This window comes from Harpia harpyja, chromosome 11 (genome assembly GCF_026419915.1).
Source record: "Harpia harpyja isolate bHarHar1 chromosome 11, bHarHar1 primary haplotype, whole genome shotgun sequence".
Classification (NCBI taxonomy): Eukaryota; Metazoa; Chordata; class Aves; order Accipitriformes; family Accipitridae; genus Harpia; species Harpia harpyja.
Genome location: NC_068950.1, coordinates 25,578,362 through 25,604,772, shown reverse-complemented (window position 1 = coordinate 25,604,772; position 26,411 = coordinate 25,578,362). Strand labels below are relative to the sequence as shown.

The following is a 26,411-nucleotide window of genomic DNA, read 5'->3' as shown; positions in this document are numbered from 1 at the left end:
TGAAGGAACTCTGTGCAGCAGGGATGTGGCTTACGTATCAACTGTGTTTAGGGTGTAGTATCCTATTTAGGAGAATAATGCTTTGAATGCCATTTGTAGAGATGAGATTTTGTTTAGAAATAGACAGCTGATGTCATATGGAAACTGGATTTTTCTTCTCCTTGGTGGAGAGCCAAAGAGGGCTTACATCAGTGCAATGGCTGTTATAGGACAGGGGGGGTTTTTGGTAGTCTTGAGTCGAATATAATGAATATTCACATTAGATTTCTGATTTTTTTTTTTTTTTAAATTTTTTTAAACTATATATTTAAGGCTATAACTTGATTAGTAAATGAACTAATACTAACACTGTTTTAGTCATGCTATTCTCATGGTGATTTTTTTATTATTTTTTTTCCCCAATATAGATATTGTATCATTATGCTCTTCAGTGCATGTTTATTTTTATTAGTTATAGCAGCAAGAGGTTTGAATTGGATCAGGCTTTTCAAGTCTGGTGAAAGCCAAACTACTTGATGAAATACCTACTTGCCAATAAGCTTCCAATTTAATAACAGTTCCTCAGCAGTATTTAGCTGGCTTGTGAGGTGTCCCCCTCCAACACCCCCTTGCCCCCTCCCAGTTTTCTGCAGTTTTGTCTTTCTCCTGCTGTATAGGGAGGGATCTTTTGGGTTACTTGTTTATCTCTTATCTCCACAGACTCCATTTCTACTGCAAGACAATGTTATTCTTTTAGTACCTTGCTCTTCTTGACTTAACCTTTTAACCTTTATGGACACTGATTATGCCGGTACAATTTGTTAGAGAATGAAGCTGTTGTTTTAACAGTAGTTGAATTCACCTTTCAGTGTCTCTGAACAAGTTGTGTTCCCATGTTTTAAATGTTGCGGTTTTCTATTCCCAAGTGCAATTTAATGATGTCTCTCCAGCTGAGAAGTACCATTTAAAATGGCAAATAAGAGACTAAAGTTAGGGAGAAAGGTTTCATACAGTGCCAAAAACTCTTAATAACTGTTCTGAAAGCTAAATTTTACTTGTTCACAAATGTTTTGAAAAATTCACTTGTGTATGTGCATGCATATTTAGTATATGACACACACACACTTTATTACTGCCGTTATTGAAATAGTAAGTTAGTGTTAGGCTACGCTGGCTGGATAATCAAAGGTAGAAACAGTACATGTTCTCTTGGCTTTCAAGAAAAGCAGTAATAACCAAAGTTGTGTTAATTTCTTCTCTTTTCTGAAAATCCAGTCTTAAATGTTTTGGGGTAAATTTTACTTTAAGAAGGTGGGCTTCATTTTTATGAATGTTACCAGTTCAGCTTTCACTGTGCAAGGCATGCTTCTGCCAATAAGTAATAAACAACTTTTGTCATGGTTGCTTGCCCTACCACTGAAAACTTTCTTTGGGCATTACATAGCATTGAGAATGCTTGTTGCCCGTCCCCCCATCCTGTCCCTCCCCCTCCCCCCCAATTTTTCTGATTGCCATACATTCTTTAGTGCGTAATTTTGTATCTTTTTGTGTATATTGTTTTAATATATATATACTTTTTCACTTAAACGTTTTAGCATAGGCACTTCTCTATATAGCTCTTTTTTACAGTAAGAAAAAAGTTTAAAGAATAGTAGATGCTTAGTTTAAGATAGTTTAAAAAATAAAATTGTGTCAGAGACTTGTATACATGAGTTAAGGTAAAGCTGTTAACTGCTCTAGGAAAAGATATATATAAATAGTACAACAAAATATTTCTCATAAATTTGTTCTTTAAACTTACTGCAGCAAAAGTTGAAAAACTGTAAAATGTAGATATTACATAGCAATGCTAATAGATGGAAAAACAATTTATTCAGGTAATACAATAATTATTAAAGGAACATTTCTTTGCAAATACATATATGTGAGTGATTGTATACTGGCCAGTGATACTTTTACTAGTAACATAGGGATTACCTAAGGCCTAATCCAAATACAAGCTTTAGTTTAAAAAAAAATCTTGGACATTATGCTGTGGAAAAATTAATAGGTCAAAATTGTATGTTGAAAACCACACAAAAGTCAAAACAGCTCTGTAAGATCTGAGCGTTCATGGTATATACTTTTCTGGTGATGTAATAAAAACAGAAGTTTCTTTCCAGTTTCAGAAAATCTTTTAGTTTAAAAACTTTATTTTTGCTTTCTCATTTCTCACTGTTAATGTTTCATATTTAATTTTTGAAATTTGTAATGAATTCAAATTATTTAGAAAGCTTAAGTATGAAAGGCATTGGAAATCTGGTTTCAGGATCACTGTAATACTTTCATTCTTTGCAAGTTTGTTTGAAATGTGCTATTTGTAATACATTTTTGAAGCCTATCATACTTTACAATGTTTTCTTCTAGTGTTTTGTAGAGATTTGAATTGAGAACTAGGGAAGACTATTGTGTAATGAGCTTCAGGTGAAAAATAAAAGTACTTTTTCGTAAACTTTGGCTGTCTGTCACTTTGAGGATAAAGTGGTATATTGTGCAACTTTGAACAGGTGAAATCTGGTTACCTGGAAGCCCAGTCTCACCACATTTTCCAAAATGATACAGGTTAGAGCCCTGTGTAGACGTTCAGTGTGTATTTTTGAAGTTTTAGTCATCTGTGTTCCACCAAAATTTGTCCTTCTGTGCTGCAGACCAAAATAAAATACATACTATTGCATAGATTCAACCACTTCTAGCATTGTCAGTTGGAGATGCTGCTAGCTGAATTTTGACCAGTTCTGATGTCATTAGGTTTTTGTTGTTTTGTCTGCTGTAGTTAAGTTGGAAAAGACTTACAAAGTGTTCTGCAGTGCAAGAACTCTTTAAAAAGCTCAGTCCTTCAGTCCTGGATTTTTTTATTATTTGGGGGGCAGGGAGAGTTAAGAGATGACCTGCCTCTAAGGCATACTCTTTTTTAGCTAAGAGAATATCTTGAATTTTAGGTTTAGCTAAATCTAAAGATGGATAGCTGAAGTGGAAGGTAGAAACATTCAAATTAGAATGAAGAGGTTTAGCTGTTAGAAAAAGATATACGTGAGTGATGGAAACAGTTCCTGATGTATAGATTTATCCTTTTTCCATCACTTCCTTTAATGGAAATATGGAGAATGACCTTATTCTTGAAAAAGTAAAAAGTGGGTTCCTCCTAATAGCATTGAAAAGGTAGTTAAATGTCATACCTGGTTTGGCTTTTCAAGTCCAGATCTGGAGTGTGGATGTTCTTGACATGTAAAAAACCCAGTCCATTTCATTCTGTGTTTTTAATCTTGAGTAAGTTGGCTTGGTTTAGGGCAAACTGAGTTAAAAACTTGAATTCTGCATTATGACTTAGGCATACCCTTAGCAAAACTTTCTGTGCTCAAGTCCGTCATAAATGAATGCAATATTTTTATGCAGGGAATCAGATTAGGTGTAAATGGTTTTCCTGGCACAAATTCAGAATTATATTCTGTGGTTACAGCTGAGTGATAATTGAGGACTTATTTATTCTCTTCCCTGTGGAAATCACAGCCATCAACTTTCTTATGAAGACAAGGCTTTTGGAGGACTAAACATACATAAATGCTTCCTATTGATTCCCCCCCCCATTTATTGTTTCTACTTTTTTAGTGAGTAAACAAAAGTAGTCTTGTTCATAAATTTTTTTTTTTTTAAATCCTCTTTGGTATAAGCCTTCAACCCATGGATTTGAACTCTAATAATTTTTCTACTAGTCACAATTTGTGTGGTTTTTTGGAAATACAGGTAGCTGTTGAACTGTTCTTCTAACATGAAATCAGAAGTTGAATAGCTCACACACTGACTTGCATGTTTTATAGCCAGAAGTAGAACAAAGGAAGTCTTAACACTTGCTTCTCTTGTATCTAAATGCATTCTGATTACCAGCATTGATTCATTAATATCCATATAACTTATGACAGTGTTGTTCTTTAGCTCTTGACTCTGATGTTTACTCTACTGACATATTTGTAGGCAGCAGTTGTATTACCTTTTAACCAAAGTAAGTAATTTTTTTTTCTGGCCTTCATTCCAAAGCAAGACTTCTTCCATCCAGCTGGCTAGCTCTTTTATTGCATATTCTCAAGAAAAAGGAACTCAAGCTGGAATTTCGCTGGAATTTTGTACAAGAATTCTGGACAGTGTTCTGAATAGTACCTTTCTGGTGCTTTGTAAAATGATGTTAGTGCTTCCCTGCTTCTGCTAGGAAAATCTTGTCTGGTTCTTTGTTTTGTTTTGTTTTGTTCCCCTATCCATATTGGCTGCATCATGTTTATTAGTTGGTTTTTCATTTTCTGTTGGTGAGCTTGTAGTTCATAATGGACATTTTTGTACTTGGTCCTTAAATTCTGAGGTTGTGGATTTCATCAGACTTCTGTGATGTCAGTCCTCTGGGTCATCCCCTTTCTCCAGTGTGATCCTTCTCAGCATTAATAATGCTTCCTTTCTTGCTTTGATATTTTTCTACTTTTCGTGTCTGGTTCCTTAGTGCAAACAATCCTTCAAACTTTCCTTTAGGAGCTCTTTAGTAACTATTCACCACCATTTTTCTCCTTTCAAAAAAATTCTGGGTAACTTTTAATTGGGTTTTTTTATGTACTTTAGAGTTCTTATGCGAGCCCGTCTGAGTCATAATTAATATTCTTACATGGTATTATATGAGATACTTCACTGAAAGTGAGATGAAGAGGATTTGCTGTGGTTTTTGTCTTGTTTAGAAAATGAGTTATCACAGAGGGCTATTGAGTTAGTGTAAGAGACCAGGTCAGTTAGTCTTTAACAGTCCAACTTTCATGAAACTATGTAACATTTGTCTCTTCAGAAGTTGTTCTGAAACCTCAAATTTTATTTAGATCAAACTAAGAGATGGCTTACTTAAAAATTATCTCATATTTATAATTAAAACCATTTTTTAATAGAGTACTAATAATATCAGTAAACTTTTCAAATAGAGTCTGAATATGTCTTTCAGCCAATGGTAATGACAACAAGAAATTCAAAGGTGACGATAAAATGGATGGGGTTCCTTCTCGTGTTCTTCATATCAGGAAATTGCCTGGGGAAGTGACAGAAACAGAAGTTATTGCTTTAGGTTTACCTTTCGGTAAGGTAACCAACATCCTCATGCTGAAAGGGAAAAATCAGGTAATTTGTTGCTTTCCTTTTTTTAGTATGCTTACTGTCTAATTTCAAAATATGCTGTTAAAATGCTATTGAAATAAGTCATGTAACAGTAAGTATTTAAAAAAAAAAAAGAGCCTTTGTTCCTTTAATTTTTTTAATGAACTTATACTGTCTTTTAGTAAATTTGGGGGGGGAACAGAGGATGGTTAGCAGCTACGTAAAGCAAAAAGTTAGCTCTAAGATAAATATTTAGTCCTGCATCTTCACAGATGAATTTTTGGAGATGAATTAGCTTAGCAAATAAAGTTGGTATGTAGAGAATGACATCTTCTGAAGACTGATATTTGTTAAAATGTGTTATCAAACCCTTTTAAGTGTTTTTTATATGCTGCTAATATCAAGATTATCTGCTTTGTAAATACTGAAAATTAACTGTTTAATTACAGGCATTTTTAGAACTTGCTACAGAAGAAGCAGCTATCACTATGGTTAACTACTACTCTGCTGTGACGCCTCATCTTCGTAACCAACCTATCTATATTCAGTATTCCAATCATAAAGAACTAAAGACTGATAACACACTCAACCAGGTATATTTACTGTTTTGTAGTATTACAGATGCAGACAGTAGAAAATGAGGCATGGCATGTATTCTTGGCTCATGTGGCATATGTTTAAATAATTTGGTTTTGTCCACATTCTAATACTACTGTAGTCTCACCTATGATCATTCTATTTTGTGACATTAAAGGGATTTGCGTTCTGTGCGATCTTTCCATTACAATTAATTTTCTTAATGTTCCTTAATGTAAAAAGGAAAAGATTCTGTAGTGTCTTTTAACTTTAATTTTTTTCATAAAATAAGTTTTCATCTTAGTTTAGAGACTGTAGGATAAAAAAATTAACTTTCTAATTCTGACACCTGAGATTCTAATGCCAGTCTGAATTTTCCTAGGGATAATGACTAATGCCAATGCCTACGTTTCAGTGCTTTGAATGATCACTGGTAGCACTGGTAACCTCAGCTTATGTGATCTGCTGTTCCTGGAGAAGAATACCTTAATGATCACTGTAGAGACAAATATACTTAATAACAAAAAAATGGTTTGCTGTTGCCTCTGCAGAACCTGTTTCACAATAAATATAGATGCATATGTATCTGTTTTCAGTAGAACAGGAAAACGAGCAAAAGTAACGTGGTGACCATTTTGTACAAATTATAGGGGGAGAAAAAGGCATCAATTTACTACAAGTCAGATGATTATTTTAAGGTTAATTTCTTACGTTTTCTTTTTGGTGTTACAAAAGACAGCGTAAGTACCAAGTTACAGTTCCTGTTGCTTGTGTCCTGTCTTAGGTAAGGCATGTAACTAGTAAAATTATAGCTGTTACCTTTAAAAACAATTTCAGGGTAATCTGTTGAAAGATATCTTGGTTCAGATCAAGTATAATGTTGATTTTCCTATTGATCTTTCTAAACATTCCAGTTCCTTAGAATCTTTTGATAGTTTGTCTGCTAAAGGTACTTTTTAAAAATTGAGGGTTGGTTTTCTCTCTTTCCCCACAAAATGTCAGTTATAAAGAAAAGAAAAATAAATACCTTCATTTACTTTAATAGAGTAGAGGTTGAATTCTGTCAGCACATACAGTGGATGGACATACTCCCTTAAGCTTTCTCTTAGATTGTCTTTCTCTTACATTCTCTGGCTTCTGTGGTGGTACTGTTTTTGTACTTCACGTGTTCACCTTTTCAACATATAGAATGTACTGACTTTTCAGCAGCTTTTATGCCACCATACACATTAATACCCAATTTTAACATATTCCCAGTCTTTCAGGTCTCTATTTTCTTTAATTTAGAACTAAATAATATAAATAGGTACTTGGCAGTAAGCACTCTAACTAGTATCTTATGAGGCATTGTGTAAAACACGAGACAGTTGGATATTCTTTTTTTCTGTAAGGAAAAATAAAGGTGGTGCAGATATTGCTTGTAGACTGCCTTTTTTTATTTTTTTATGCTCAAAACTTAGATTTTTTTTAATCTGTATTTGAAAGCTTTCTCATCCAGCCAAATTCCTTTTGAAATTATCTTTTTCTGGATGTTCAAGCAGGAAGATATGAAGAAGTCAGGATGTTAGTACATGTAACTGGAAAGATAGGATAAAAAAGTTGGAGAAAGGTGCAAATATCTTAGTTGTAAAGATGATAGAAAAAAATGTGTTTAACCAAGGGGTACTTTAAACAGCCAGGCCTTTAGAAATAATGACAGTAGGGAAAGTTCCATTAAGCTATGCTATTCTGAATTTCTCAGAAATAGTAGCTTCCAAGATTATTTTTAGTTATGTACTCAGAATGAGTTGACTCTGAATAAATAGATTCAAAAGGGACCATTTAAATTTTCATCTCAGCTTTATAATTCTATGAAAATCCTTTTCCTGTGAGACATCAGAACACTGTGAGAGGAACATTTTAAACTCGGATTTAAAACAAACATCTCATACCTTGTTTCAAACAGTATCTAGACTCAGAAGGATTGAGAATAGAGTGACCTCTGTAACTGTAATTCTCTTTAATCATCAGCTTGTCATAAATGCATGGTTTTAGTCTTTCTGAACAGACATGGCAACATTTAGAAATAAATGTATGTTATACTTTCTGAATGTTGCAGCTGATCTTTTAAAATTAATTTCCATTTTGCAAAAATAAGAAAAAAGCTTGCATACTAAGTGGCTATTTATATACGATACTAAATGTTATTTTGAACTTGTTTGACAAAATACTCACTGCTGTAATAATTTTACAGATTATATCCTTCAAGTATTCACATTAACTTTTGTGGAATGAAATATGATCTATAAGCATAGACAGATAGTGCTAACAAGGGTTATATGTTAAAATAGGCTTCACAAGTTTTGGTTCTTTGGATTATACAGTCTAAACTTTTCCAGTCACTTTAAGGAGTGAGTTTTAATTGATATGTGCTTCTTCTGTGCTTAGAGAAAGAGTAGGAAGTAGTTATGCAACTCAGCCAAATATCTGGCCAGCTTGAAAGTTGTGTATTTCATACATTAGGGAAAAAAAGAACCTGTTGGTATCAAAAGATGTTTTTACAGTTACAGTAATTAATGTTAAACATAGAGGTAAATTTTGTTTTCCCAACTAGTGTTCACGAGGTCTTTTTTTCCCCCCCCACCTTGACTTTTCTTACTCATTGATTCGTTTCAGTATGAGGAATATCATGTAAGTTGAGAGATATGAAATTGTGTAGTAGCTCTAATACCTTTAAATATGCAGTATGCATTAACATGGTGGTTATTATTTTTACCTTGCATGCTCACTTGTCTCTGTTTTGTATTGGTTTGCTTCCTAAGGCTACTGTAATGAAAGTATTAAATGGAAACCCTTTTTTCTGCACTTTTTCTTTCTCAGAAAAAGACATCTAATCTTTCTGATACTGTCAGTTTTGGCAGTGGAAGTAGTTACATAAATGTGTGTTCTTGTGATGTCATCATGTGGTTACCTTTGAATGTCTAAAACCCTGCTTGTGTTTAAAAACCAAAAAATCCCCACACATGGAGAGGATTTTGTGGTTTTTTTCATGAAAGAGGGTGGATAACAGACACCAGTTTGTTTACTTCTCTGTGGATACTACTTTCTGACACTTGTCAGTCTTGTGTATTATTTCATTGTTTTAAAACTGAGAAGTGTGGAAGTGTTAGTTTAGTATTATCTCTTCCTATTAGAGCCTTCTACATAATTAAAGTGGCAGTGAAATGTTAACTGTAATACAATCTCTTGAAAAATAGGATAAGTACTTCTGATTTCTGTATAGTCTTGGGTTCTTTTGTGGGTTGATTGGTTTTGTGGGTTTTGTTTGGTTTTTTTCTCTTCTATAAAGAGTCTTGAAACCTACAAAATCCTCACTTTCTTTATCCTTACTAGTAGAACAATAAGCTTGCTACTAGAAAGATTGATATTGGTGCCGTTTGAAGCCCCTCCTTGCTGTGACATAAGGATTAATTGACATTTTCATTTTTATTGTTCCTTCTCACAGAGTGGGACTGCATTGCACTTACGTTGTGTTATGTCAGTAGCTCTGAGTTTTAAATAAGTGGACTATTTTATGTTTCTGAAGTTAACTATATTAGTATTGCTAATTAATTTCCAGCTACCATCTTGAAATATTAAAAAATCTGTCTTCTGTCATCTTTTTTTTTTTTTTTTTTTTTTTGTTTGTTTGTTAAGCGGGCCCAAGCTGTTCTTCAGGCAGTGACGGCTGTGCAGGCAACAAATGCTCCCATTAGCGGGACCACTGTTAGTGAGAGTGCAGTGACTCCAGCTCAGAGTCCAGTACTTAGAATAATTATTGACAATATGTACTATCCGGTAACCTTGGATGTTCTTCATCAGGTAAGCCAATTTTCATTTTAACTTGAGCTATGATTGGGAGGAGCTTCTGTGTAAAACTTTACAATGTTTTTGGCAGATATTCTCTAAATTTGGTGCTGTATTGAAGATAATCACATTCACAAAGAATAACCAGTTTCAAGCTTTACTGCAGTATGGCGATCCAGTAAACGCACAGCAAGCAAAGCTAGTAAGTATAGTTCTCTTGTAAGCTGGAGACCTTCCTGTACTCTAAACATTTGTAAAATGTTAATATAACAGAATACTGACCATAATAATGTGTCATACTCCTTTACTACGTGTGTGAATTTTTTGAGATCAGAAAATAACTGGGAGTTAATATATAATGTTCTATTGCGTGAAATCGGTGTTTAAAGATACTATGTTTAAGGATACTATGTCTAAACAATTGTATACATCTATAATTATGAACAAATATTTTAATAAGACTGCACAGAGATGAAATAATATGCAAGACTGCAATAGTGAAAATGTCAACCAGAAGTAAAAATGTAGGATGTAATGTTGATGCATAATTAATTCACTGTAAGCAGCAGATTTAGTAAGCCCATTGGATTACTGTTGGCAGATACTTTCTAAGCATCAAAACAAAGATGTGATTTGTGGATTGGATATAGGTCTGCAAAAGTATTTAATTATAGTATCCTAAAAAAAAATCTAGACTTCATTATAACTATAAATGCCCAGAAGAGAGAGTGCGGTCTTACTCATGGGACCAGACTATGAAGAAGCTTTGCAGCAGTGACAGATGAGAGCAGGATCTTACTTTTTGTTCTATTGGAAACTCTCCTATCCTGGGTAGGAGAGGCAAAAACAGGTAACTGGTTTTCTTCATTATAGCAGGAGAGAGCCTATGGATTAATTATGACAAAGATCAGCAGTATGTCATCTAGACCAGATGTTTTGAATTAATTGAATGGGATATATTCACATCTGTGGCAATAGGGAAGTTGAACCAAAGGGGAGGGCTAGTTTGGTTTTTGGGGTTGTTGTTTTTTTTTCTTTCTTCAAGAGATAAATGGAATGAATTTATATTTTCAAACCTTCACATGCAGTCTGGGCTTGTGGAAGGCTGATTAAAATTGATGTGCTGGTTAAGTGTTGCTTGGCAGCATAGAAAGTGCTTGTTGCCCATAGATGACAGAATAGCTGAGAACCTCAGGAAAAAGTGAAAAAGCTCGCACCTCAGACTAAGTTGGCAATGAGTATCTCTTAGTAGAGGAAAGAAAAGATAGGCTTAGTTTTCTGTTGTAAAGAATGATGACTATATTGAAATAAAGACCTTCATTAAATGGTGGAGGATGGTCATTTTTATCCTCGTCACCAAATGAAATGCTGGGTATTGATTAAAAAACCGTGAGGTGGTCGAGACAGGGAATCACAAAAAGAGACAGACATGTTTTCAGAAAGCAGAGTGTAAATTTTCCTGCTATTGAGAAAAATAAAGTTAGCCAGAGACAAGAAGATTTGTAACTTGATTTATGATGATCTATTTTAAGATAATCTAGTCCTGAAAAGCAGTCTGGAAATAGTTGTAGATTTGGAGTACGATTTTAAATTAGGGATATCCTTTTCAGAGATGAATAGTATTATGTACTAGATCATGTGTCAGAGTAGAGGGAAATGCAAATATTTCATTGTAATATGTAAAAATTTGCTTGGATGGGATACACCTTTCAGGTTTTAAGTAGGTTTAAAATAGTAATACAGAAACTAGATCTTTAAACTGCAATTGCTGCAGAAATCGACTGTAGTCATTTAGATTCATATTTGAAATATTTGATAAACAGATGCTAATGTGTTTGTTGCAGAATGTTGTAATTTAGTCTTGATTCGTGTTTGGGAAGTTATTTTTCAATAATAGATGTTAATGCTGCTTTTAAAGTGCGTTTTTGAAGCAAAATATGGCATCGTGATAAATCTTTTGACTTCAGTTTTTTGAGTTATAATCAGAAGATTTAATGGAAAGACGTCTGTGAAATCGACTGTAGTGATTTGAAAATTATCAGTGTAATTCTAAGAATATATTATAAAGAAGTGACAAAATAACAAAAGGATGAGGTATGTAAAAGTATGAAAGGAACATAAGAATCTCTTGATGTTGTTGACTTCTGACAGACTGATACTAGCTTGTGGGATGCTGTATTGGTCATAATTTTTTTTTAAAAAAAGCATGTATTTGTTTCTCCAGTTTTGCATGTTTTGATTAGGGTAGCTGTTCACTAGTGGTACCTCATGTGAATGACTAAACTTCATTGAATAACAGTGACTGCTGCATGTACAGTCATTGTCAGAGTGATCTTGGAGCCTTAGTGACAAATTGAAATAGTCTTAGGTTTATAGTTTCATATTTTAACCAATCTGTGCATAAACAGACAAAGCGCTAAGAGTAATACCAACTGCAAGTATTGAAGAGTGCTATATTTGAAGGAAGGTTTGATTTCCCCACTACCCTCCCAAGCTAAATAGAGTAAAATAAGTATAGCTCTGATGGTTGAGCTACAGTGGTAAAACATGAAGTGCCGCCAAAACAAAAATACCTAAAGGAAAGAAACAGATGATAGGAAGAAACTCTCCAGTTTAAATACAGCTGGAAATACAGTAGAAGCAAGAGGATGTGGTGGCTACACTTAAGTTGCATGGAGTTCAAAATTAAAAGCGTGGTAAAAGAGTAAAGAAGTTTTCAATTTGTTTTCGGTCAGTTGTTACTATAGAAGATAATGGGGAAATTTAATTTTCCACTGGCACTCTTCACAGGAAGTCAGAATGTGGCCTTAATAGAAATTGAAGACTTATTAAGGAAGTTAAAGAGCAATTTGAAAAACTCAAGTGATGTAAGTACCAAGGAGAGATATTATTCATTTGAAGGTTCTGAGAAAATAGTGACACTGACAAGAATGTACAATACGAAGCCTCTAGCCCTATGGGACCACTTTTGCTGTTTGAATGAGCAAGTAGTGAAAAATTGCATTCCTGCTCCACTTGCTTTGTGAGAAACTCATTTCCTGTAAAAGTAGATTATGGCTACACTGATTCATGTTTCATCACCACCATCAGATTGGATCATTATAGTTCGTTATACTTGCAAGTAAAGGTGAAGACGACAAACTTCGGGTTCTGTGCAATGCAGCAGTCTAGCTATGGGTTGGAGAAAGTACTGAGACTGTGCAGCAGTAGAGCACATTGAACTACTGTGTTGCTCCTAATGAAGCAGAAGGTGATGTCCTGGAGATGTCTGTATGCATAAGGAGATATTCTAAGCATCAAAAATAGCTCATTTTCATAGTAAATGATCAGTACCCTCAGCATAAGCAGCAAACTTAAATATTTGAATGCCAGTAATCTGGTATACCATAGAAAGATTAGAGTGCCTGTGTTTCTGTCTGAACAGCTGGCTAGTCCAGAGTGTTGGTCTTTGTGTAAATGCACCAAAAGTACTCTTGCCAAATCTTGGATATTGGCAGTTATTAATGCCTCGTCTATGGAGGATTAACTGAGACTCATACATAGCACGTGACAGTCATCTTGACCCAACATGGGTTAAAAATATCACAAGTCTAATTGAGAGTTTCTGTTATAGTTGGCCAGTTGGTCCTCACTTGGCCCATAGGTAAATCAGAGTACCTCTACAGAGATTCTGTTGAGGTTTGACTCTACATTCAAGATGTCTTGTTTCCAGTTGTTGAGAGTGACAGCTTCAGGGTGGCTCTGCCCTGGTAGCAGTCTGCAAAAGACCTCTGCTAGGCTACATTGCCCTAAAGTCTGTAATAGGAACTTCAGGTAGTCATTGCCAGAATGGAAAGCAAGGACATCTCCAGATAAGATATTTAGCTTCAGGGCAATTATCCATGATTATTGCATTAAGGATTTTGAGGCATCTTGAATCCTAAAGAGCACAATTTGTGCTCAGAAGTGATAAGCAGTGTTCAGGTAAACAGAAGAGTGCTGGATTGTATCCATTGTATCAGGAAGCCCAGGAAGTGCAGCAACAGTGTTTGTCTCCTGGATATTTCAATTTTGTGGAAAAGAATAAGATATGCAACTGGTCCTTCAGTCAAGGAACTGCACATAAAAAAAGAAAAAAAAATTATCTTATTTTTGGAGAATGTTTTACATAAACATTTTAGCCACAGAAACTTCTCGTATCCAAGACACTTGTCTCAAAAGAAATTAATTTTATTCAAATGCATATCTGTAGGATGCACTTGGGACACATCTCTCCCAAGAGATACTTACCATGTGACCTTCAGTTACTTTGAGGTACTTATTCAAGCTGGAGTACGTTTTGTAAGGATTACTTCTTTTTTTTTAATGCCTTAAACTTTTATGCCCTTCTGAAGATCTTGTTTCTGGTTTCTCCTGGTTTGTGTGCTTTGGGAAGAGAGAGAGAGTAGGGATTAAATTTCTCTCTCTCCTTTTTTTCTCCTCATGAGTTTGGAGAGAAGGCAGCAGTTTTGTGTTGCCCCTCTCTGCCACTTTTTTCTCTCCACTCTTAATTTGATTTTTCTTTATCAGACCTTGGTAAATGCTTTCAAGCTATCCTCATTCTGCAAGAGATCCATTTCCTGTCTTGGATCATCACAGGTGTCTACAGTGCTTGACAAAGAGAGGGGCAGATGCACTCTTTGTTGCGGCTTGAAGCCACGTGTCTCCAGAAATATCTGCTAGCTAAATCTCTGTGCTCTTATTTCTGAACTGGGAAATGAGAATATGAGAATGTCAAATCATTTTCTGTCTCCCATACTGTGTTCTTGTCTGTTTGTTAGGTACTGAATGTGAATTAGCTAAATAGTATTTTAAGTAGCATATCTCGTCCTGATTTTTAGAGGGCTACCTTGACTGTCTCCTGAGAGGAGTTTCATTGCACAGATTCATGGTCTATACAGGCCTTAGAAGCTCATCAAAAGCATAGTTCCTGTGAATATAGCACTTTTCAAGGGAGTCATCTTTCACAAGGATTTTCAGGCATCTTGAACCCTGAAAGTAAAAAAAAGAGCAGTGAATTCTATCCATTACATGAGAAAGTCCTTCATTCAGGTGAGGAAAGCCTTAGAGAAGAAATGATTCTAGGAATGTTCTTCCTCCGCTTCAGAGCCTACCCATAGATCGGACTCTTAATCAGAGAGCTGCATCAGTCATTCAGGATGTTACAACATTTTGTAACTTTGTAGAGTACTTTTGCCATCTGAGATCACCTTTGCTGCTGCTACCACTTCTCTCAACCTCCACAATCACATTGGGAAATGTGAGGTCCTAGTGTCATGAGTCCATGTTGACTAGATAGAAATTCTTACTGTCCTTTTGCAGAAAAGCTTGAGTGTGGTTGATTACATCAGCAGCAGGAGAAAATACTGTTTATTGAGCTTTTCTTTCTTTTTGTGGTGGATTGACCCTGGCTAGATGCCAGGTGCCCACCAAAGCTGCTCTATCACTCCTCCTCTTCAACTGGACAGGGGAGAGAAAATAAAACAAAAGGCTCATGGGTCAAGGTAAGGACAGAGAGAGATCACTCAACCAATTACTGTCATCAGCAAAACAGACTCGACTTAGGGAAAATTAACTTATTTATTGCCAATCAAATCGGAGTAGGGTAATGAGAAATAAAACCAAATCTTAAAACACCTTCCCTCCACCCCTCCCTTTTTCCCAGGCACAGCTTCACTCCCGGATTCTCTACCTACCCCCCTGCCAGCGGCGCAGGGGGACAGGGAATGGGGGTTGCGGTCAGCTGATCACACATTGTCTCTGCCGCTTCTTCCTCCTCAGGGGCAGGACTCCTCACACTCTTCCCCTGCTCCAGTGTGGGGTCCTTCCCACGGGAGACAGTTCTCCACGAACTTCTCCAACGTGAGTCCTTCCCACAGGCTGCAGTTCTTCGTGAACTGCTCCAGCGTGGGTCCCTTCCACGGGGTGCAGTCCTTCAGGAGCACACTGCTCCAGTGTGGGTCCCCCAAGGGGTCGCAAGTCCTGCCAGAAAACCTGCTCCAACGTGGGCTCCTCTCTGCACGGGTCCACAGGTCCTGCCAGGACCCTGCTCCAGTGTGGGCTGGGCTTCCCACAGGGTCACAGACTCTTTCGGGGGCACATCTACCTGCTCCAGTGTGGGGCCCTCCCTGGGCCACAGGGGGACAGCCTGCCTTACCATGGTCTTCCCCACAGGCTGCAGGGGAATCTCTGCTCCGGCGCCTGGAGCACCTCCTCCCGCTCCTTCTTCACTGACCTTGGTGTCTGCAGGGTTGTTTTTCACATGTTCTCACTCCTCTCTCCAGCTGCAGTTTCTGTGCCGCAGCAACTTTCTTTCCCTTCTTAAAACTGTTATCACAGAGGCACTACCACCGTTGCTGATGGGCTCAGCCTCGGCCAGCGGCAGGTCCGTCTTGCAGCTGGCTGGCATTGGCTCTGTTGGACGTAGAGGAAGCTTCTAGCAGCTTCTCACAGAAGCCACCCTTGTAGCCCGCTGGCTACCAAAACCTTGCCACGCAGACCTAATACGCGCTTTTTTTTTTTTTTTTTCCATTGGAACAGTCTCTAGTTTCGTCTCTTAATCTGTGGGATCTTTTCTCAGTCAGCAGTTTTCATCTCTTCATCCTCCTGGCTACTATGACCAAAAGAGAGGGTGGTTTGACATTATTTTTAAGAAATGAGAGAGTGTTGTGTTTTGTGGTGCAGACCTCCATTTCATCAATATTCCCTGTTTGGTCATTTTTACTGTCTGTGACGGACAGTCATAGCTCTCTGTTCTGGATCCTTACGACTTCCTGGGCTATTTCTGCTACTTTCCGTGTTGTTAGGCCTTGCTTGCTTATTCTTGCCTTCACTGAAAGGTGCTTCCATGAGACATGAGCAGATTTTGGATTCTTTGTGAATGTTGCCCCAGTTGTAAGACCCTTTCTAAATATTTGGAATTTTTCTACTGTACTAGTTGTCTAGGAATACTAGCTTCTTTCCAACCAACTCCACTATTTTGGAACTTTCACTAGTATTGGGGATTGCGATTTTCTTTATTTCTGGTTTGCTCCCTTTCTTAGCTGCCATAGCTGATGTAGAACCAAGCAGCATATTTTGTTATTAGGAGTAATCTTTTTGTTTCTTCTATGTGGTGTTTTGGTTTGTTGTTGTTGTTGGGTTTTTGTTGTTGTTTGTTTGGGGGGTTTTTTTTGGTGGTGGTGGTTTTCTCCCCTCCCAAAAACAGTCTAAGTGGCCATAGAGAAACTTGTAGGGATGATGGTGTGTTTACACTGCGGAGTTGAGGTCATGCACAGGAGTACACTGTGGAGTGGAGATTGTTGTGTCAGCACAGGCACTTGCCTCTCTCCTTGGGTTATGTGTCAGTCTGAATTGAGAAAGGGATTTTTGTTTGTTCTTTTACCACTGCTTTCTGTTGGTCTTGGTTCTTACTAGCCATCTTGTTTGTGTGCTTCTAAATACTACAGTGTGTTTTTTCAGGAATCTGTCTGCTCTTGGCAGGAGGTGAGCCACTCATCGGAATCATTTTCCCCCTTGGGAAAGTCCAAGAGAAGGGTACTTTTTAGTAACAAGAGGGAGGGAGGGAAGGCAGGGGCCTGGAAACAATTCAGTATAATGACACGTGATATCACATGATGACATAAGTTTTGATACTTCTGTTGTTGAAGCTTAATAATGGGTTTGCTGGCCCATGCAAGATAAAGAACAATACTCACGTTTTGTAGAGCTTGGTACTTGATCTCCTTGGTTTGGCATGTGTGTGGTGTGGTACTGTGTCACATGTGAATGTGTGCATAGATAAATGCTCAAAGAAAGCAAAGTTTCTTAGCAGTAGCTAGAGTTCTTTGAGATGATGTCCGTATGTACATTCACTAACAGTATGGCTACTGTCTTCTCGTTTTTTTCAGGATGTCTGTTTGAGAGGAACAGGTTTTGAGGGTTTGTTGCACCTTTTTTTATTGCCATATAAGAAGGAGCTCAGGATAGACATTCAGTTGTGACTTTACATGTGAACAGTTAATCTTGAAAAAACCCTAGTTGCTGGTAATCTTTTATGCATTGGTGTTGGAGGTGTCTGCTGCTGGTAGAGGTGGGTGGGGTGATTTGGTTTTGATCTGTTGCAAGAAGCCTTTCCCAGAGTGTGACTGCAGTGCTTATTAAGAGTGCGTCTCCTTCCTTTCTGATTCAGGATGTTCTTTCAGAGTGTCTGTGTCCCATCTACAAGGGATTTCTCTTGTGCAGTATTCTTTTGTATGTGCTTTTGGTCACTTTGAATTTGTCAGAAAGAGGAATTTTTGCTGTTTCAGTGTAAGTTTTAGTTACTTATGCAGCTCCCTTTAAACATCGACTACTCTGGAAACTACGAATGTGGGTATATTTTGGTTTGCTGCTTTTTAAGACTAAAAGATTTACATCAACTTCACAGCCTTCTGCCAGCCATAAATCAGTGTGTCTACAGACTCCATACAGAGGTATAATATGAATCTTGATTGTGTTTTAAAAACTTAGAGTTATGTGTCATGGTCCTGTGATTTGGACAAAGCTAAAGGATACTGCCTTTTGGTCTCATTTGTATGTAGTTTTCTTCATTATGTGAATGGGTGTTTCCTTGATGGCAATGGCATTGTCTTTGATAAGAAGTAAGCTCTGGCTGCATAAACTGGACCTACCTTTAATCCATATTTTAGTAGATTTTAGAAGGTAAGAAATCTTCTAAAAGTGATGACTGATTCTCGGTGTATACTTTTTTTTAGATGTAAGTGTTCCAAGTGAGATTTTTTTTCCCAAATACCAACATTAGGAGTCTTGGATTCTGCTTTGCCACTGTGTGTAAAAGAGCTAGCAAACTCTGTATTCTGTAATGGTGACACCCGCCACCACCCCAACAATACAGAATTCATCCTCATCTTGTATTCTATGAATCAGGACAGTAGATTTTATTTTGCCAGTATTGTATAAAGCATTGTTTAAGCTGAGTTTCAAGCACAGGAGTTTCTCTTTAATTGCTAAGTATTTGTTGAGACGATGTCTAGACTGTCAGGTTTCTATACTTTTTTTTTTTTGGTATTATTTTATTTTCCCGTTACTTGGAAGTTCTAACAATACTGACTGACCTATTCTTGTACATTGATTCATAATGGTGGTAATTTCACGAGCCCTGGAGATGTGAGCTGTGGTAATACATTTTGTGGGAAGGGAAAGCCTTGCTGGCCCAGACCTAGCAGAAGGGTGTCTGCAGTATGTTCAGTTTCCAGATGCATGAGTGTGTGAAAATAGCTATGTTGCTTCCATACCCAGCAGGCACACTAGGTTTGTGCAGTGCTTGGCTCAAAATAACAAGTCCTACCAGAACTTTAATGTGTTGGGAAGTACACTGCAGCTGTAACCAAGCTAGCTGTGCAAGAGCTAGCTCAGGTTCAGAAGTGGTACATTTCAGTCCAGCATTAATCAAGAGAAACAAAAGATCTGATTTTTGTATTTGGAGGTGTGATTTGTGTTTTTCATCATGTGTATATATGAGGTAGTTTTATATTTAATATAATGACTTGATTGAATGGATTAATTTTTAGGATGAGCTGTATCTTTACTTTCTAGCATTTCTTAAGAATATAAACCAACTTAGTTACAAAAATGTCCATTTTTTTAAATCTCTCATATTTAGCTGTTAGTGCTTCAACTGAAAGAAAGGTGTGCCCAAAATGTAAATGGAATAAAATCCAGGTATATCAATTTGCCTGGTATGTAATGAAGATGGACAAAACATACATAATTAGGTCTTTTTAGAGAGTGTTTTCATAGAGTTCTAAGTAGTGTCATGGTAAGAGTTCATGTGAATTTCACTGTTAATAGGCATCCTTTCAGAAGTACCAATTAATTGTGAAAATAGGATTTTTTTTAAAAAAGTGTTAGTAACACTAGGTTAGCAGATAAAGCTGCTTTTCTTTCAATTTTGGCACTAATTACCTTGAAGGGGAGAAGGAAAACATGCAGGAACAATGTAAATATTCTGCTTTAACAGATAGCTGTCTAACATGGTATTTTTAAGTCTAGATTTCCTCCCCGCCCTCAGGTCAGCTTTCCATATAAAAGAGTACTTGTGTGATTTATTTATTTTTTTTTTCTTTGAGAAATTTATTTGGCATTATGTCTGAATTAAAGTTGTACTGTGGAATACAGGTTAGTTATCAATATTCAACAGCCTAACTTTTAAGTTTGACTGCATTAAAGTGCGTATCTAGGTAAGAGAAGTAAACATCAAGGTTCCTGGAATCATTTTAAAAGAGGTTAATGCATTTTAATCTTAATTGGTTTTAAGCTAGACTAAGATGGATAAATATCTATACGCTGACCTTGTTTAAAAAAACAACAACAACAACCAAACAAAAATAATTGTGTAACCAACCTGTATTGTGTATTTTTTAAATAAATTGACTCCCTTTTCCAGGCCTTAGATGGTCAAAATATTTACAATGCTTGCTGTACCCTACGGATTGATTTTTCCAAATTGGTGAATTTGAATGTCAAGTACAACAACGATAAAAGCAGGGACTACACTCGTCCTGATCTTCCATCTGGTGATGGACAGCCAGCGCTGGACCCAGCCATTGCTGCGGCATTTGCAAAGGAGACGTCTCTTCTAGGTATGATTCTGACGTTGTTCTTTTGTATTGCAAAGTCACTTGGTGAAAATGTTTATTAATCCTTCTAACAGTTAAAGATCTTAAATTATGATAGCGTCCAAAGGCCCATTCAGGGTTCAGTCTATATTGTGATCTGAATTGTAGTAACACAATTACATTGTCTTTAGAAGTCCTGCATAAATGAGTGAGAGAATGCATGACAAAATGAAAAATGCACAAAGTATAAGGAAAAGTCAAGTTAGTCCTACTTTTATTCCCAAATCTGTCCTCCCGTCTTTCATGTGTTCCTGTCAGCTGCTACTACCCACCTTGCTCACACTCCTACCCAAGTTTGTAACAGAGTTAATGTGATTTGCATGTTTCATTCATGCTAATGCTTATTTGTAATATCCGATTATGAAAATAACATTTTGTTGGTTTCCTTCAATGAGGAAAGGTTATGCTCTTTGCTTAAAAAAAATTAAAGGTTCTAGTCTGGGATTTCCGTAGATAAAAGGAAAAAAAATCTGTAGTTGCACTTCTAGTGCTATGGTACATGAGTTCTAATATCCTGTCAGCTTTTGAGTTCATCAGAAGAAGTAGGTGAAATGCTCTGAGAAAGAATACAGGTAAATATATCCTCTGACTATTAGCAAAATAATTAATGCATGCTTTGTGAGAAATTTGTAATTTGTTTTTTTTTAATTTATCACAATTCATTGCGTAAGTTTCACTCCTATTTCTGTCAAGTTGCTGTTCTTTGAGAACACCTTTCACTCTTCAAAATTTAATAGTACTCAGACATAATCTCATGACTTTTATAAAACCTGATTTATTATGCTGTGATCATTGTTCTTCCCACTTAATGTATTTTCTCACTTTTTTTCTTTCATCATTTCCCATTTTTCTTCTAAAGAAAACTTAAGAACAACATAGATTTCATGCCTTGTTTTTTGTACAAGATGGGCCAACTTGGAGTAAGTCAGAGTTAATCTAGTAAAGAGGGGCCTCTGCTCTCTGTGTTTTACAGAATTTAGAAGGCACTTAGTGAATGATGTGAGCCCAGGAAAAGGATGAATATTGTAGTTAAGGCTACTGAATGATGCGCTATATCTACTCTTTTTCCAAAATCAGATTACTTGAAGGATACATTTCATATCTAGTTGTAAATTCCACACATGCCCACCTCCCACAAATTTTGGAGTGCTTGACTGCACAACCTCGAGTATGACTTGCAAAATGGTGTATCACTTGTAGCTATTGCAGACGTTTTGGAAAGTAAAAAATACCGTAAGAATCTAAAGTCTCTGAAGAACCTGTGGCTAAAGTTTATTTCCTTTTTTTTCCTCTTTTAACTTCCCATCATTTAAAAAATGAAACCTCTCATTTCATGGATTGATAGGGAAGGTGGATGAGTGTTTGTGAAGAAGTTTGACACCATAGAGATGAGTACTGTAGAAATGCCCTTGAGGCGGTTAGTAATTCTTTTGTCAGCACGTAATGACTAGAACATAGACATGGGGATGCACTATGAGTAGTAAGGAGGCAAAAACAAAGTAAAGAAGCTGCTTATTAATAAAAGACCTATCATATTAGTTGTTGTAAGGCAGGGATTTAGGAGAGAGAGAGTTGAAGATTCATGATTTATAAAACAGTGCCAAATGCAGGATTACTTACGGAACTCTAATTCTGACATTTTCCTGAATCTTGAGAAGTTGCTTTCGAGTCTCAGGCTTACTAATGCATTTCTTTGTATATAATGCTTATAGTATGCATCAAATTAACAGGTTTAATTTGCCTGGCATAGTGGAATTACACTCTGAGGATGCTTGGATCATTGCATCACTTTCAATATGTTTAATAATTGGGGTTACTATACTTGTTATAGTTTTCCAAGTGACTTTAGCTTTAGTGGACTTTATGTTCTAGTATTTTAGGCCTGAAAGTCACTTCGATGCTTTTGTAATTTTTGTCTACGAAACTACGTAAGTTTTCTAACCTTTTGATTTTAATCAGGCTCATTCTTTTGTGTATATTAAATTTTTTTGCTAGTAAAATTATGAAGATGACAGTTGTATTAGCTAATTAAATATTTTAATTCTTACTCTCTGGGTGGACCTCTTTAAATGCAGTGTTTTTCCGAGCAGCAGGAAAATAAAAGGTACATGACATGAGTAACTTTCATTGCAGCTGTGGAACGTTTTCAGAGCATCAGTGAAGTCAGTCATGTTTATTTTGATGAGTAGTGGAGATTATGTATCGTGGTTGTTTTTTTCCTCTGTAAAAGCATTCATTGTTTTGAAAGAGATTTAAGGGAGCTGGGTTCATCTTCTAACTGCTCATGGCCAGTTGGGTGAGCTTGGTATATTGTAACTGCATCATCTGTCAAATGAGGATGATGATACAGTGATTTTTTTGTTGTTGTTGTTGTTTGGGTTTTGGGGTTTTTTTTACTAGTTGCCTTTTGTGTTTGTTTTTGCAGAATTTGAGCTCTACAGCTGAAAAACTTTATAAAAAGGCTCCATAGTACTGTTGGTGCCTTAGCCATTTGGATAGTTGTCAAAATGGGAATGGTGCTTGTTTGAATATGGAAGAACAGGGTTCTCATTCTGAGCTGCTTACTGTGCAAAAACGCACAAAATATGTGACACAAATAAGAAAGGACAAAGGGTAGAAAAACCTCAAAAGCCTAAATGGATGCTTGTGCATGCAATTTATAGCTGCATTTTAATTCAGATACTCAAAAGGAGAAGGGTGAGAACACTTTAAAAGTTCTGAGAGTTACAAGGTAGAGGTTGGCAAACTATGATGTGTGAAATATGGCAGAATGATAGGAGCGACCTTCCTCCTGTTTCTTTCTTTTATCTTAATATTTTATTTCCTTTTATTTGCTTTAGAATTCTTATTTCTGTAATGTCGATAAAGATGTCTTCAGAGTATACTCAGAGTGTCTGCCATGCCCTATTCACAAATGGTTCCCAAAGGGCATGATCCTCCATGAAAGAGTCGAGCTCCATTTTGAGCTTATTGTGATGCTCTTCAAGTTCTTTTGCGTGCTCAAAAAGAATACCATAAGTTGAACCTGTGGCATTCTTGTTAAAATTCTTGCTGTAGCTGTTCTCTTATATGTATATAATGAGATCACCAACAGAAAACATGGTAAGGACTCAGTTCTGACTTTCGCTTCTGTTATGCTATTATATGCTGGATAGTTGTACAACTTGGGTGCCTTTTTGTTGTTGGCTTTTTAACAATATACTGTAATTCACATGTCAGAAGTGAGGTTTAGGTCTAACATAATTTTGTGAGTTGAGTTTTAGTGACAAGATGTGAGTCTTGTTAGTCTTGGTGTTTAAATCTGCCTTAATACCAAACCATTACATATCTCAATTTCCTTCTGGATGGAATTAACCCTTCTCTTCAGTAAATGTAACTTTATGATGTAGTGTAGTAACACTTCCAGCTTCATAAGCTGTTATGCAGAGATTTTAAAAGAACCTGCTATCTCCCCCAAACCATTCAGGCTAAGTATAAGAAGCATGCCAGTAACAAGTACAAAAAGATGGTGGTTACTTGACATAAAGTTACAAAAAAGGTTCGTAACAGGACTAGGGACTAAATCCAGTTCTCAGTCACAGTTATGCATACCTGCATTAAGATGACTACTCTTACTGCCTATGGTTTTCACACATAAGTTCATTATATATTTTTAGTATAGCTTTAATTTGCCTTTTACTAAAATGGCATTACTAATTTGAATTTCAGAAGTCATGCAAAAAGATAAACTGAGGGGGAATAAATAATGTGACATGCTGTGTTTAAACTTCATTGAGGAAAAAGACCTCAAAAGGCTAGGAAAAAGGTGTATAATATTTGTATGTTTTCATTAATATCCAGAAAAAGCAAAAACCTGTTACTTGTAATTGTTGGAAGCTAAAATAAAACTAGTGACAAAGCTTTCTAATACCAGTTGGTCATGTTGTCAAAGTAGCTAACATTTCTAAGTAGTTTCAGATGAGTCCTCAAATCTTAAACAGTGTGTTGCATGATAACTAATAAACATAATACAAGTTGTTCTTATTTATTAAAAATTTTTGACTTGCTTAAATCAGAATGGCAAATCAGAGTGCAGTAGAGACCTACAGAACAAGAATTGTGTTTTCTCTGGGTTTGTAATTTGTCTGACCTTTCCAAGAAACAAGGTCTATGTGTGCTATGTAATCGGTTAGAAATGTATCAATCAAATAGATCATCCTAGCCTGCATGCATCATTACTCATTTGTCTACTACATCCTCAGCTGTGATGAAATAAGGTGTCAGAAATCTTTGAGACTGTAAATTGGACATCTTTTCAATGAGTCTTGTTATCTTTTGAAAGAAGTAGAAAATCACTAATGGACAGAATGGGCTAGTTTCAAATGAAATATCAGAAGCAGATGGTTTGGGTTTTTTTCTTTCCTTTTTTTTCACATCCTGTATGAAGAGAGATACACATTCTCCCCCCCCCCCCCCCAAAAAAAAAGTTACAGGAGACCTTACGGAAAAAAAACTTTGAATAAACAGCAACCGTATTATAGTGAACCGCAACAAACAAAAGACTTTCAATAAGAACTACTTATAATTGCAAATACTAATATGTAATAATACTTTAACTCCAATTTAGACATTTGTTTAATGCTATAGCTGGAAATATGTTGTTGTGGTTAGGTCTCCCACAGCTTTATCCCTTGCTGTCATTGCTGGCTTGCTTTATTAGCACTTTCCACTAATGCGTCTTCTTATGGTGGTTCTTAAATTAATCTATTTCAAAGGATAATAATTGAAAATATTTTCATATGAATGCTGTTGAATTAATCTTTGTTTTTAACTTCTTTAGTGGGACCAAAGAATGTCCTGTAGAGAGTCTGATGCTATGAAGAATTTTGCCTTTTAAAGTATGAATTACTCGGCTATGCTCTGCCCAACTATGGAAAGAGCAATAAAAACTTCACTAGTCATCTTTAGGTTCTTTTATTTGTAAAAATGCTGGACCAGCTTAAAGCTTCTAAGGTTAGGGAGAGGTGCCTAGACACACTTGAAGATTTGAAATGCTCTAGTATCTTGGCATTTTCTAATACCTAAATGATTGCTATTGACCTCATATAAAATAAGTTGTTTCCCTTCAGGTGGACATCTGTCACGCCTTACTGCCATTCTTCACATTTCTGTCTCTATGACCTCTGCTGTACATGAGTGTAAATAAACATGACATTCAGCATATGAAATACAAAGCACTCAAAAGTAAATTTCCAAAACGATTTTTTAGAACAGAACTGGATTTTTTAAAGTTGTTTGAGAAATTTAATTTGATATTCACAGGTTTCCCTGTGTAGTACAGTCTGGCTTGGGGAATAAACTTCTTCCATAGGGGTACTTTCTGTAACTGCATCCTTTATTAATTTTTTTTCTTGGAAGTAAAGCTATGTTCTTCAGCTTTAACCAAAGAGCAAAACGTGTCATATTTATGTTACATTATTATCTTGCTATTAATATATGTTAGTGTATAGTATTACACTTTCCTTTCACACAAAATGTATTTTGAGAAACGAAATTGCTATGCTTGGCCTAGCAGTGGTCCATCTAATTTCATATCCTTTCTCTGACAGCTAGTGTTACTTCTGCGTTCTCTGATGGAAGACCTAGCGCAGCCCTTATAACGGATGATCATACAGTAGCATACCTGGGGGGAGTGCTTTCCTAACCCCCAGGTAGCTAGTGCTTGACTTATGTGATGAAGCATATTATATGTCACTTTATTGCCTATTTAATGTAACTGGCTGTTGTTTCCATAGACCATCTAATACAGTCTCAAATCTATTAAGTGTTTTTGCAGGATGGAGCGGAGAAAGACAAGATAGGGTTTTTCTTTTTTTTTTATGTATTATAGTCAATCCCACAAATATCACATATAATGCAATAAAAGATGATATTTGTTGCCTTTTGATTCAAGTAGGTTTTCCCTTTATCTTGTGGCATGAGAGATGACTGGAATTGTCGTTACTCAGAACTTTCTATTCCTCTGGTTTGACCCCCTGAATACAAACATTTTTAATCTTTTAAACTTTATCAGAAAGCATTCCATGTCTTTAATTTCCTTTCTTAGAACACTTACTGTTTTTTCTTCTGTATGTGCTTTGACATGAAATGACCAGAAGATATTTGCACTATCACAGAGTAGTGATGGATGTCCTGTTCCCTTTGAGGGGTCATTTGTCCAGC

General features: G+C 36.3%; 1 protein-coding gene across 6 annotated transcripts in view; it reads left to right on the top strand.

The window, feature by feature from the left end:
• The window catches only part of PTBP2 (polypyrimidine tract binding protein 2), a 55,820-nt gene that overhangs the window by 23,332 nt on the left and 6,077 nt on the right, over positions 1-26,411 (top strand). For 5 of the 6 annotated variants that reach the window (XM_052800539.1, XM_052800540.1, XM_052800542.1 and 2 more), the window contains 5 exons: positions 4,985-5,157; positions 5,583-5,726; positions 9,385-9,549; positions 9,626-9,736; positions 19,979-20,174. In XM_052800539.1, the coding sequence (XP_052656499.1) occupies positions 4,985-5,157; positions 5,583-5,726; positions 9,385-9,549; positions 9,626-9,736; positions 19,979-20,174 (789 nt within the window). The remainder of the gene's footprint in view (positions 1-4,984; positions 5,158-5,582; positions 5,727-9,384; positions 9,550-9,625; positions 9,737-19,978; positions 20,175-26,411) is intronic. The other variant, XM_052800543.1, reaches the window with a different exon arrangement.